This window comes from Medicago sativa, chromosome 2 (genome assembly GCF_051527215.1).
Source record: "Medicago sativa cultivar Bolivia chromosome 2, Bolivia_mono, whole genome shotgun sequence".
In the NCBI taxonomy this organism is placed as follows: domain Eukaryota; kingdom Viridiplantae; phylum Streptophyta; class Magnoliopsida; order Fabales; family Fabaceae; genus Medicago; species Medicago sativa.
In genome coordinates this window covers 14908902-14923958 of record NC_140750.1, presented here as the reverse complement: position 1 = coordinate 14923958, position 15057 = coordinate 14908902, and the positions used below count along the sequence as shown (strand labels likewise).

The window sequence follows — 15057 nt, the reverse complement described above, 5'->3', positions numbered from 1 at the left end:
CTTGGCTTTTATGTTTTATGACTTGTGTAGTTTTATTTTTTGTTTGACATTTTGTTGGATTTCGTTGTACTCCGATTACACTTACGCTTTTTAGCGTTTTTATGACATTATCCGTTATGTTATTCGCTTATTTTATCCCGTTATTTTTCGTAATATAATTATGAGTTGATGTTGATTGAATGTATTATTGAATGAATGATGAAAATTCTGTTCTTGAATGAATGTATGAAAGAATGATTGGAAAAACAGGGAGAAAAGAGGTTTCCAACTCTGTTGGTTGTATGCACAGACTGTGCGTGAGTTAACTCACGTAGTGCTTAATGTGTACGCAAGTTAACTCACGCAGTGTTTAACACTTGCGTTACTTAAGTTGCGCAACGCATGTTAACTAACGCATACATTTACACTTGCGTTAGTTAACATGCACAAGGGTAAATATGGAACGGCTGCAGGGTGGGAGCAAAATGTAACGCCCGTCTTAATTATTTGATTATTTAAAAATATATTTATATATATGATTTAAGTGATTTTCATGATTGATATGTGTGAATTTTATGATTTAAGAATTTAAATAGTTTGCATGATTTATAGATAAATTATGTGATTTTCTAGAATGACGTGAAGTATATTGATGTTGTGAAGTTGTTATGTTAGTGTGACTTATTTTATTATTAAATAAAATAAGATATGATAAATAAAATAAAAATATTAGAAGTTGGGCTGTGATGTGTAAAGAGTAAGTTTAGAGGTGAGAAGAGTAATACGAAAAGATAAATAGGGCAAACAGAAGTTAGAAACGTTTTTACGTGAAACACTTTTGGAGGAAAGGGAGAAAAGTCAGAAAAGAGGAGAACTAGAGGGAGAGCTGCGATTTCATCATAACCAGGTAAGGGTGAGACTAATTTTCAATATTATTAAGGGTATAATTCTATAGGATGAATTTAGCATGATTAGGTTAAGTTTTGGTGAGAATTGAGAATTAGGTTTAGGATCAATTTTGATGAATGAATCAAGAACAGATGTTAGATTGATGCAAAATTAGTGTACAAACCTTAGATATGACTTAAGATGATAATTAGATGCTATTTGGATGAAGGAATCGTGAATATAGGTGAAAAGTTGTGATTTTTAGGTTTCTGGTCGTACTGACATTCATCGCTCGCACCTGCGAGCAAGAACACTCGCATCTGCGAGCTAGAACCCAGAACTCGCCACTGCGAGCAATTCAACTCGCAACTGCGAGTGACCTGTAAGCTCGCAACTGTGAGCAGAATAACTCGCCACTGCGAGTAAAGACTTAGGAACCCAGAATGCACGCTTTGCTCGCCAGTGCGAGCAAAGTTACTCGCAACTGCGAGTTAGGCCGTTAGTTGCCCAAAATTGTTCTGATGCGATCCTTTCGCACGTGTAGTCATGAGTTGATCTTAGAAGTAAGAAATAGGGTTGTTTAGGATGCTTTCAGAAGTCCCAGAAGTCTGTTTAGGTGACTGAGATTAGTAGTGATGTTGTATAAGAATTATTTAAGATGCTATATGATGATAAGTGGTTATGATTCATTCCCTTTAATGTTGTTATGTTATTTAAACACTGTTTTACGATGTAAATGTTGCTGGTTGCTGATGTTGACTGTTAGTGTCTTGAAGTTGCATGAGTCGGTCTATGTTGTTGGAATTTTAAGAAGTTGTCCATGATTATGAGTCGTATGAGTTGTTCACGTCGTCGTCTAAGTCGTTGGAAGTTTGAGTTCATTGCATGCTCATTAAAGTTGGGGGCTTTAGGCCCGGCAGCCTTTGTGCTCATTAAAGTTGGGGGCTTTAGGCCCGGCAGCCTTTGTGCTCATTAAAGTTGGGGGCTTTAGGCCCGGCAGCCTTTGTGCTCACACGTTGAAGAGCTTATTATGCTCATTTTATTGTTGAATGGTACCACATGCATTTGCATATCAAGAAGTTTCATGTTGTCTAAGTTGTTAAGTTGTTGTTGTGTTGTTAGAGTTGCATGGTCAAAGATGAGTTGTGTAGTCCAGTTGTTGTTGAGTTGATAGAGTTGCATGGTCAAAGATGAGTTGTGTCGTCAAGTTGAGTGTTAAGTTGATTATGATTTGCGATGAAAATTAGTAACGGTATTTGATGATTGTGTTTGTTATGAAAGGAAAAATATGCTAATTGTTAATTGATGATATGTTATTAATGTTTAAGTTGTTAAATGCATTTTATTGGATTATATGCTTAATGTATTGATTATGAAATCTCACCCCTTCTGCGTATATGTTGCCTCGACCGTGGGTAATGTGCAGGTAATAAAGATTAGAGGCGTTCGTGAGTGGACTCCTCACTTGGTGTCTAGGTGCTCTGATACGTAACGGGATGGGGGCGTGCTTTTACTTCTATTCCTTACGTGTCTCTTTTATGAACTAATTTATGAGATTTTCCAATAAGGCCTGCGTGCCAAGACTTTTAAATGTTGAACTATTTTCCGCTGCAATAGTTTAAGATTTTTCTTGATGTTGAATTTGAAGGATAATTATTATTATCTGTTTTGAGATGTTAAAGTAGTGTGTAGCATTTCGTTATGAATTAAATACTCTGATTTTAAATGAAATTTTTATGTTGGGAAAACGGGGTGTTACAATTGGTATCAGAGCAGGTCGGTCCGTCCGGCCAAGTAGTTGAGTCGCGTTGTGTCGTATTACAATTTTGTATTGTATTTAAGTTGTAATTGTTGTTGATTGTTATGTAGAGAACCAATACCTGGTATGAACTGGTTGGAGTACAACCATGTTCGTATTAATTGTTTTAGTAAGTCGGTGTATTTCTCTTCTGCCGAAGAAGAAAGTGGAGCAGAGTTTTGTCTACTAAGCAGCTGAAGCAGTTAGCACGTGATGGAATTTTGATGTTTTCGTTGATGGCGTCACTATCTATTGAGAATAAAGCAGTGAGTGATAAGTTGCAAATTGTGTGAGGATTTCCCGAAGTTTTCCTGAAGAGATTGTTGTTTGATCTTACCGGCACATCAGGAAGTGTCTGCCGTCGGAGGGAGAGGTTGAATTTTCTATTGATCTTGTTCCGGGAACGAAGCCTGTGTCAATGACACTTTATCGTATGTCAGCTTCTAAGTTGGAAGAATTGAAGAAACAGTTGGAAGATTTACTTGATAAGAAGTTTATAAGACCGAGTGTTTCACCTTGGGGAGTGCCGGTACTGTTGGTTAAGAAGAAGGATGGTAGTATGAGGTTATGTATTGACTATCGACAGTTGAACGAAGTAACTATAAAGAATAGGTATCCACTTCCTAGAATTGATGATTTGATGGACCAGCTGGTGGGTGCACGTGTGTTCAGCAAGATTGATTTGAGGTCGGGTTATCATCAGATTAAAGTAAAAGATGAAGATATGCAGAAGACGGCTTTTAGGACGCGATATGGACATTATGAATATAAGGTGATGCCTTTTGGTGTTAGTAATGCGCCTGGCGTGTTTATGGAGTATATGAATCGCATTTTTCATGCATTTTTGGATCGCTTCGTGGTTGTGTTCATGGATGATGTTTTGATTTACTCTAAGACAAAAGAAGAACATGCGGAACATTTGAAGATTGTCTTGCAAGTGCTGAAAGGGAAGAAGTTGTATGCTAAATTGTCTAAGTGTGAATTCTGGCTGAATGAAGTAAGTTTTCTTGGCCATGTTATTTCTGGTAGTGGTATTGCAGTCGATCCATCTAAAGTTGAAGCAGTGTCACAATGGGAGACTCCTAAGTCAGTTACAGAGATTAGAAGCTTTTTGGGTTTGGCAGGATACTGCCGAAGATTTATAGAAGGATTTTCTAAGTTACCACTTCCGTTAACCCAGTTGACGTGTAAAGGTAAAACCTTTGTGTGGGATGTTCATTGTGAGAACAATTTTAATGAATTGAAGAAGCGTTTGACGACGGCTCCAGTTTTGATTTTGCCAAAACCTGATGAACCTTTTGCGGTGTATTGTGATGCGTCCAAATTGGGCTTAGGCGGTGTGCTTATGCAAGATGGTAAAGTTGTTGCTTATGCATCAAGACAGTTGAGAATTCATAAACGAAATTATCCTACTCATGATCTTGAATTAGCTGCAGTTGTATTTGTGCTTAGGATTTGGAGACATTACTTGTATGGTTCGAGATTTGAGGTGTTTAGTGATCACAAGAGCTTGAAGTATTTGTTTGATCAGAAGGAATTGAATATGAGACAACGAAGGTGGCTCGAATTGTTGAAGGATTATGACTTTAGTTTGAATTACCATCCGGGTAAAGCTAATGTTGTTGCGGATGCCTTAAGTAGGAAGAGTTTACATATGTCTGCTATGATGGTGAAGGAATTTGAATTACTTGAACAGTTTAGAGATATGAGCTTAGTTTGTGAAATGTCGTCTCGGAGCGTTAAGTTAGGAATGCTGAAAATTGATAACGATTTCTTGAAAAGTATTAGAGATGCACAGAAGGTTGATGTTAAGTTTGTGGACTTGTTGGTTGCTAGTAACCAAACTGAAGATGGTGACTTTAAAGTCGATGATCAAGGTGTGTTGAGGTTCCGAGGTAGGATTTGTATTCCAGACAATGATGAGATAAAAAGGATGATTCTGGAAGAGAGTCATAGGAGTAGCTTGAGCATTCATCCGGGAGCTACAAAGATGTATCATGACTTAAAGAAGTTGTTTTGGTGGTCTGGATTGAAACGCGATGTAGCACAATTTGTGTACTCTTGTTTGATTTGTCAGAAGTCGAAGGTAGAACATCAGAAACATGCTGGATGGATGACACCGTTAGATGTACCAGAGTGGAAATGGGATAGTATATCCATGGATTTTGTGACGAGTTTGCCGAATACTCCTAAAGGGAATGACGCCATTTGGGTGATTGTTGATAGATTGACAAAGTCGGCACACTTCATTCCGATCAATATTAGTTTTCCAGTAGCTCAGTTGGCAGAAATTTATGTTCGAGACATTGTGAAGCTGCATGGTGTTCCTTCAAGCAGTGCGTCAGATAGAGATCCAAGATTTACTTCTAGATTTTGGAAGAGTTTACAAGAGGCTTTAGGCTCTAAGTTGAGATTGAGTTCGGCTTATCATCCCCAAACAGACGGTCAGTCAGAAAGAACAATTCAGTCACTCGAAGATTTGTTAAGAGTATGTGTACTTGAGCAAGGTGGGACTTGGGATAGTCATCTTCCGTTGATAGAGTTCACTTATAATAACAGCTATCATTCAAGTATTGGGATGGCACCTTTCGAGGCTTTGTATGGTCGGAGGTGTAGGACTCCGTTGTGTTGGTTTGAGACCGGTGAAAGTGTGGTTCTAGGACCAGAAATTGTTCAACAGACTACTGAGAAGGTGAAAATGATTCAAGAGAAGATGAAAGCGTCGCAGAGTCGACAGAAGAGTTACCATGATAAGCGTAAGAAAGACCTTGAGTTTCAAGAGGGAGACCATGTGTTCTTGAGAGTTACCCCAACGACCGGTGTTGGTCGTGCATTGAAGTCAAAGAAGTTGACTCCAAAGATTATTGGTCCTTATCAGATATCTGAGAGAATTGGCACGGTGGCTTATAGAGTTGGCTTGCCACCGCATTTATCGAATTTGCACGATGTGTTTCATGTGTCGCAGCTGAGGAAGTATGTTCCAGATCCGTCCCATGTGATTCAGAGTGATGACGTGCAAGTTAGAGACAACCTTACGGTGGAGACTTTACCTTTGAGGATTGATGATCGCAAAATGAAGACGTTGAGAGGCAAAGAAATACCTCTAGTGAGAGTTGTTTGGAGCGGCGCTACTGGTGAAAGCTTGACGTGGGAGCTGGAGAGTAAGATGATGGAGTCTTATCCAGAGTTGTTTGCTTGAGGTAAATTTTCGAGGACGAAAATTCTATAAGTTGGGGAGAGTTGTAACGCCTGTCTTAATTATTTGATTATTTAAAAATATATTTATATATATGATTTAAGTGATTTTCATGATTGATATGTGTGAATTTTATGATTTAAGAATTTAAATAGTTTGCATGATTTATAGATAAATTATGTGATTTTCTAGAATGACGTGAAGTATATTGATGTTGTGAAGTTGTTATGTTAGTGTGACTTATTTTATTATTAAATAAAATAAGATATGATAAATAAAATAAAAATATTAGAAGTTGGGCTGTGATGTGTAAAGAGTAAGTTTAGAGGTGAGAAGAGTAATACGAAAAGATAAATAGGGCAAACAGAAGTTAGAAACGTTTTTACGTGAAACACTTTTGGAGAAAAGGGAGAAAAGTCAGAAAAGAGGAGAACTAGAGGGAGAGCTGCGATTTCATCATAACCAGGTAAGGGTGAGACTAATTTTCAATATTATTAAGGGTATAATTCTATAGGATGAATTTAGCATGATTAGGTTAAGTTTTGGTGAGAATTGAGAATTAGGTTTAGGATCAATTTTGATGAATGAATCAAGAACAGATGTTAGATTGATGCAAAATTAGTGTACAGACCTTAGATATGACTTAAGATGATAATTAGATGCTATTTGGATGAAGGAATCGTGAATATAGGTGAAAAGTTGTGATTTTTAGGTTTCTGGCCGTACTGACATTCATCGCTCGCACCTGCGAGCAAGAACACTCGCATCTGCGAGCTAGAACCCAGAACTCGCCACTGCGAGCAATTCAACTCGCAACTGCGAGTGACCTGTAAGCTCGCAACTGCGAGCAGAATAACTCGCCACTGCGAGTAAAGACTTAGGAACCCAGAATGCACGCTTTGCTCGCCAGTGCGAGCAAAGTTACTCGCAACTGCGAGTTAGGCCGTTAGTTGCCCAAAATTGTTCTGATGCGATCCTTTCGCACGTGTAGTCATGAGTTGATCTTAGAAGTAAGAAATAGGGTTGTTTAGGATGCTTTCAGAAGTCCCAGAAGTCTGTTTAGGTGACTGAGATTAGTAGTGATGTTGTATAAGAATTATTTAAGTTGCTATATGATGATAAGTGGTTATGATTCATTCCCTTTAATGTTGTTATGTTATTTAAACACTGTTTTACGATGTAAATGTTTCTGGTTGCTGCTGTTGACTGTTAGTGTCTTGAAGTTGCATGAGTCGGTCTATGTTGTTGGAATTTTAAGAAGTTGTCCATGATTATGAGTCGTATGAGTTGTTCACGTCGTCGTCTAAGTCGTTGGAAGTTTGAGTTCATTGCATGCTCATTAAAGTTGGGGGCTTTAGGCCCGGCAGCCTTTGTGCTCATTAAAGTTGGGGGCTTTAGGCCCGGCAGCCTTTGTGCTCATTAAAGTTGGGGGCTTTAGGCCCGGCAGCCTTTGTGCTCACACGTTGAAGAGCTTATTATGCTCATTTTATTGTTGAATGGTACCACATGCATTTGCATATCAAGAAGTTTCATGTTGTCTAAGTTGTTAAGTTGTTGTTGTGTTGTTAGAGTTGCATGGTCAAAGATGAGTTGTGTAGTCCAGTTGTTGTTGAGTTGATAGAGTTGCATGGTCAAAGATGAGTTGTGTCGTCAAGTTGAGTGTTAAGTTGATTATGATTTGCGATGAAAATTAGTAACGGTATTTGATGATTGTGTTTGTTATGAAAGGAAAAATATGCTAATTGTTAATTGATGATATGTTATTAATGTTTAAGTTGTTAAATGCATTTTATTGGATTATATGCTTAATGTATTGATTATGAAATCTCACCCCTTCTGCGTATATGTTGCCTCGACCGTGGGTAATGTGCAGGTAATAAAGATTAGAGGCGTTCGTGAGTGGACTCCTCACTTGGTGTCTAGGTGCTCTGATACGTAACGGGATGGGGGCGTGCTTTTACTTCTATTCCTTACGTGTCTCTTTTATGAACTAATTTATGAGATTTTCCAATAAGGCCTGCGTGCCAAGACTTTTAAATGTTGAACTATTTTCCGCTGCAATAGTTTAAGATTTTTCATGATGTTGAATTTGAAGGATAATTATTATTATCTGTTTTGAGATGTTAAAGTAGTGTGTAGCATTCCGTTATGAATTAAATACTCTGATTTTAAATGAAATTTTTATGTTGGGAAAACGGGGTGTTACACAAAACGTGCTGGGTGGAGAGCAAAATTCTATTTATAAATTAGAATAAAAAATGGTATACCAAAGTGACGGTTGAGGAAGCATATATTAATTCAAGGAAAAAATAGCATAGATAATATGCTCCAATGCAATGGTCATTTCGTAATTTTGTCACAATGGCATGCATCCCCCAATGTTTCTTCGCATTTTACGGAGGAAAGGTTTCTGTGCATGGGCCCCTTCAAAATCAGACTTTCTTTCCTCACTGACAAGGAACCAAACAATGGAAACACGTTTCTCAAGAAACTTTCTATCCCTTGTGCCTTCTTTCCTTCATCTTTTTGTTGTTCCAAACACAGTGTAAGTGTATTGTATCCACCAAGACTGTGTTAATCTCAATTTAGTAATATTGTTATTATCTCGGATGTATAAAATTTATGATTTCCCTAAACAGTTGGTTTGGTTGCATAAACAATAAACTTTGTTATTATCTCGGTTGTATAAAATTTATGATTTCCCTAAACAGTTGGTTTGGTTGCATAAACAATAAACGATGAAGATAAAAGTTGTTTAGAAAATATAAGGAGAGATGAGATCAGGTCATACAAATCCTCTGATTAATTCTGTTTGGTGCACTACACCTATATCCTATGAATACTTCACTAGTTTTATGATGGTTAACTAAAGTAGTCATAATCAATCACTTGACTTAGGACCCTCTTCTCAGATTACAGTCCCTAATTCCTTAGGTGGTCTAATATTTTTCGAAGGTTTTAAGAACGTTAACCTAAATTCACAAATAAACGATTATCCATTCCTACATTAACCATGTTTATTTGAATAATTCAATTAGGTCTAAGTCGTAAGCTAGGGTCAGTAGTCATTCGATCTTATCAATTCAAGTTATGTAGTGCAATATATAAAAAGCATTAAAAACAATTGAATTGAATAAAACTAGATTGATATTCATGAGAAATAGAGTTTCACAGCAGCAACATGGTTCAAACAGGATTACATCAGAGTCATCTCATACCTAATCTTTAAGATATTTAGCTACTCATAATTGGAATTACAAATAGCATAATCGATTGAAGCATAAAAACATACATAAATTGACTATGAGTTGGATGGAATAGCCACCGCCCCAGTTCTGCTCTCAAAATCGTGCTTCAGTCTCCAATATTCTGAACCCTTCCTTCTGAAACTGATTCAACTTACATAGGCAAAACTGCGCCTAAAATCGTGACACGATTGTACAAAATAGTGACATGATTCTTCATTTAATGTCCCAGGCTTCCCAAATTTGGCTCCTTCATTGTGTCAAACCAGCCTTCCCTGATCTTGTGATGAAAAATCTGAATCATGAGGGGAAAAGTGGATGTTGTGTTCATACGCAACACTCAAAGAGACTTCAAAAACCACAATTAGAGAACTATGACTACTTTTATTAACAAATTACCTAAAAAGAAAGAAAGAAAGAAATTGACCTTTTGAAAGTATAGGTTATACCAATCTTATTATCCAAGAGCCATTATAACTTAAGTGCATTAAACTAAAATTCAAGTAGTATACAGGAAAACAGGTAGGAAGGTTTCTGTTATTTGTGGCTGAATATTGTTGTGAGCAAGCCACAGCACATGAAGAGGAAAAGAAACGTTCTAGGTTATTTGTTCTTGGCCTGTCTTCTTGGATCTTTTATTTATGTGTATTAATTTTTCAACAAAAAAATAGAGAAATGGAAAGGAGATTTTGGACAAAAACACACCATTATCTCCTATCTCCTATACATACATTTGAGAATGGTTGAAATAACCAATCCACATGGCATTCTCCTTTCTTCTATCTAAAACAATGACACATGTCCTTTTGTTGTACAAACATCACACATGAAATTTTAATGACATTAAGTATATATTGTTTGACTTATTCTTAGATTGCTTTTGATTGGCATATGAGAATTCAATTGAATTAAATGTGAAAATAATCAATGTGAAAATACATCAACATATAACGATACAAATTGGTTTTCATATATCAAAAAAGTAATAACATCTCCTATCTCCTATCTCATATACATACATTTGATTTGAGAATGGTTGAAATAACCAATCCACATGACATTCTCTTTTCTTCTATCTAAAACAATGACACATGTCCTTTTGTTGTACAAACATCACAAATGAAATTTTAATGACATTAAGTATATATTGTTTGACTTATTCTTAGATTGCTTTTGATTGGCATATGAGAATTCAATTGAATTAAATGTGAAAATAATCAATGTAGCCGACCCCACTTAGTGGGATAAGGCGTTGTTGTTGTTGTTGTTGTAAATGTGAAAATAATCAATGTGAAAATACATCAACATATAACGATACAAATTGGTTTTCATATATCAAAAAAGTAATAACATCTCCTATACATACATCTGATTTGAGAATGGTTGAAATAACCAATCCACATGACATTCTCTTTTCTTCTATCTAAAACAATGACACATGTCCTTTTGTTGTACAAACATCACAAATGAAATTTTAATGACATTAAGTATATATTGTTTGACTTATTCTTAGATTGCTTTTGATTGGCATATGAGAATTCAATTGAATTAAATGTGAAAATAATCAATGTGAAAATACATCAACATGTGTCAATAACGATACATATTGGTTTTCATATATCAAAAAAGTAATAACATATTGCTAAACTACTGAGAGTGAAAATATAACCAATATTCCATAAAAAAAATTTGAGGACATAAGGGGATTTAAAATTTCAATCTCCTATACATTTGAGAATGGTTGAAATAACCAATCCACATGGCATTCTCCTTTCTTCTATCTAAAACAATGACACATGTCCTTTTGTTGTACAAACATCACAAATGAAATTTTAATGACATTAAGTATATATTGTTTGACTTATTCTTAGATTGCTTTTGATTGTCATATGAGAATTCAATTGAATTAAATGTGAAAATAATCAATGTGAAAATACATCAACATTTGTCAATAACGATACAAATTGGTTTTCATATATCAAAAAAGTAATAACATATTGCTAAACTACTGAGAGTGAAAATATAACTAATATTCCATAAAAAAAATTGAGGACATAAGGGGATTTAAAATTTCAATTCAATAATATTTTAAATAAAAGGGGGAATGAGAATGATTAGATAGCTTCAAATGATAAAAGGCAAGTTAAGATTTATGATGGCAAATCAATAGAATAGCAGATAATTCATATTCATCATCTTTGAAAAAAAAAATCACGTTTATCAACAAAACAAAGAAAATGAGATTGATTTTATATACTATTAAAGATATATAGTTTCATTCCTCCAAAAACATATAGAAAGTTCTAAGAAAGTTTAAAATAATTGCTTCTATGTTATCATCCTGTTAAAATAATAACTTAAATTAAATCTTCAAAAGTCAAAAGTAAAAATAGATTGTTATTTAAATATTGTTAAAACTATGATCTTCTCTCACCAAAAAAGTTTTAATGATTTTATTAAAAAAATATAAGAATGATAAACGTTGAATATCAATTTCTTACACAATTTATTTAAAATAAAAATAAGTTAGAATACCTACATTGAATCCACGAATAACTTTAAGATGAGTTACTCCACTTAATAATCACTTTAAACAATGAATTTCATTGATAAATGAGACAAATATATGTCGTCGATAAATATTAAAAAAAATACGCAGAACCAATTTGACATGGATATAAATGAAATATACAAGAAATATTTATTAGTTTTGTTGAAGGAACAAATATTGTCCTCGCGAGTTTATAAACCAGATATCCTCTACTTATGTGAGACTATCACAACTTCTAATAAAACAGAGGAATTAAGATATGACATCAATAACCGGTTGAATGTCGCTGTTTTGAGCTTGAAATAGATCAACAAAGTAATCACGTGCAACCTCACAAAGTTTGTCTTCATCAGAGACGCGATTATTGTTGACATCAATGAGAGAAGTAATACGGTTCACTTTCCTCCTTGAGGAGGCTGCAGCATGAAAGAATTTAGTATTGAGGTCTCCGTCTCGTAGCCAATGTGTTTTAGCGCGTTGACGCCAAAAAACATCTTCTTGCACAAGAAGTTGATTCATTCGATTCCTGAGAGAATTAAAAGAATTGATATTGCCACTATCCACTTGACCCCGCATGACATCAAGTTTCTTACGACAATCATCAATGTCTCGTCGGAATTGTTGAAAATGATTTCTATTCCAACTCAAGAGATCCATTGCACACATATCCAACTTATCACCAATTGGTTGAGCACCATAACCACTCCATTTCAAAATCAAACCCGAGAGCATATCTTAATTCCTCTGTTTTATTAGAAGTTGTGATAGTCTCACATAAGTAGAGGATATCTGGTTTATAAACTCGCGAGGACAATATTTGTTCCTTCAACAAAACTAATAAATATTTCTTGTATATTTCATTTATATCCATGTCAAATTGGTTCTGCGTATTTTTTTTAATATTTATCGACGACATATATTTGTCTCATTTATCAATGAAATTCATTGTTTAAAGTGATTATTAAGTGGAGTAACTCATCTTAAAGTTATTCGTGGATTCAATGTAGGTATTCTAACTTATTTTTATTTTAAATAAATTGTGTAAGAAATTGATATTCAACGTTTATCATTCTTATATTTTTTTAATAAAATCATTAAAACTTTTTTGGTGAGAGAAGATCATAGTTTTAACAATATTTAAATAACAATCTATTTTTACTTTTGACTTTTGAAGATTTAATTTAAGTTATTATTTTAACAGGATGATAACATAGAAGCAATTATTTTAAACTTTCTTAGGACTTTCTATATGTTTTTGGAGGAATGAAACTATATATCTTTAATAGTATATAAAATCAATCTCATTTTCTTTGTTTTGTTGATAAACGTGATTTTTTTTTTCAAAGATGATGAATATGAATTATCTGCTATTCTATTGATTTGCCATCATAAATCTTAACTTGCCTTTTATCATTTGAAGCTATCTAATCATTCTCATTCCCCCTTTTTTTTAAAATATTATTGAATTGAAATTTTAAATCCCCTTATGTCCTCAATTTTTTTTATGGAATATTAGTTATATTTTCACTCTTAGTAGTTTAGCAATATGTTATTACTTTTTTGATATATGAAAACCAATTTGTATCGTTATTGACAAATGTTGATGTATTTTCACATTGATTATTTTCACATTTAATTCAATTGAATTCTCATATGACAATCAAAAGCAATCTAAGAATAAGTCAAACAATATATACTTAATGTCATTAAAATTTCATTTGTGATGTTTGTACAACAAAAGGACATGTGTCATTGTTTTAGATAGAAGAAAGGAGAATGCCATGTGGATTGGTTATTTCAACCATTCTCAAATGTATAGGAGATTGAAATTTTAAATCCCCTTATGTCCTCAATTTTTTTTATGGAATATTGGTTATATTTTCACTCTCAGTAGTTTAGCAATATGTTATTACTTTTTTGATATATGAAAACCAATATGTATCGTTATTGACACATGTTGATGTATTTTCACATTGATTATTTTCACATTTAATTCAATTGAATTCTCATATGCCAATCAAAAGCAATCTAAGAATAAGTCAAACAATATATACTTAATGTCATTAAAATTTCATTTGTGATGTTTGTACAACAAAAGGACATGTGTCATTGTTTTAGATAGAAGAAAAGAGAATGTCATGTGGATTGGTTATTTCAACCATTCTCAAATCAAATGTATGTATAGGAGATAGGAGATAGGAGATGTTATTACTTTTTTGATATATGAAAACCAATTTGTATCGTTATATGTTGATGTATTTTCACATTGATTATTTTCACATTTAATTCAATTGAATTCTCATATGCCAATCAAAAGCAATCTAAGAATAAGTCAAACAATATATACTTAATGTCATTAAAATTTCATTTGTGATGTTTGTACAACAAAAGGACATGTGTCATTGTTTTAGATAGAAGAAAAGAGAATGTCATGTGGATTGGTTATTTCAACCATTCTCAAATCAAATGTATGTATAGGAGATAGGAGATAGGAGATGTTATTACTTTTTTGATATATGAAAACCAATTTGTATCGTTATATGTTGATGTATTTTCACATTGATTATTTTCACATTTAATTCAATTGAATTCTCATATGCCAATCAAAAGCAATCTAAGAATAAGTCAAACAATATATACTTAATGTCATTAAAATTTCATTTGTGATGTTTGTACAACAAAAGGACATGTGTCATTGTTTTAGTTAGAAGAAAAGAGAATGTCATGTGGATTGGTTATTTCAACCATTCTCAAATCAAATGTATGTATAGGAGATAGGAGATAGGAGATAAGAGATGTTATTACTTTTTTGATATATGAAAACCAATTTGTATCGTTATATGTTGATGTATTTTCACATTGATTATTTTCACATTTAATTCAATTGAATTCTCATATGCTAATCAAAAGCAATCTAAGAATAAGTCAAACAATATATACTTAATGTCATTAAAATTTCATGTGTGATGTTTGTACAACAAAAGGACATGTGTCATTGTTTTAGATAGAAGAAAGGAGAATGCCATGTGGATTGGTTATTTCAACCATTCTCAAATGTATGTATAGGAGATTAAACCTATGTGCCGTATGATGGGTTATTATGAAAATAGAGAGGGCTAATAAAGAGAAACTAAGGGGCTTCAAAATTTGAAAAAAAAGGAAAAAAAACACTTGTATCTACGGACAAAATCCATCACTAAATGTCATTTTTCATAGGTAAGAGTCCATAATTCAACTATTTTACTGTCAATTATACATTGTTCGTAGGTAAGTGTCTAGTTGTCTGTGGGTAAAAGTCATGTTTAAATCATTGCTCATATATTTAACTAGAACGTAGATGTTTGTCACTTTAATTGGTGTTGAATTATTTTTTTTCAATACTTTTTAAATTAAAATTATC

At 33.7% G+C, this 15057-nt stretch overlaps 1 protein-coding gene across 1 annotated transcript; it reads right to left on the bottom strand.

The window, feature by feature from the left end:
• Positions 1 to 11909: 11909 nt before the first annotated feature.
• Positions 11910 to 12389, bottom strand: LOC146944859 (uncharacterized). The gene has a single exon (XM_085747995.1). The coding sequence runs from the start codon at positions 12387 to 12389 to the stop codon at positions 11910 to 11912; it is 480 nt and encodes a 159-aa protein (XP_085604121.1).
• Between the last annotated feature and the right edge of the window lie 2668 nt (positions 12390 to 15057).

Bases quoted from the DNA above. Each gene is read 5' to 3' on its own strand.
- LOC146944859 (XM_085747995.1), bottom strand. From the start codon at position 12,389: ATGCTCTCGGGTTTGATTTTGAAATGGAGTGGTTATGGTGCTCAACCA.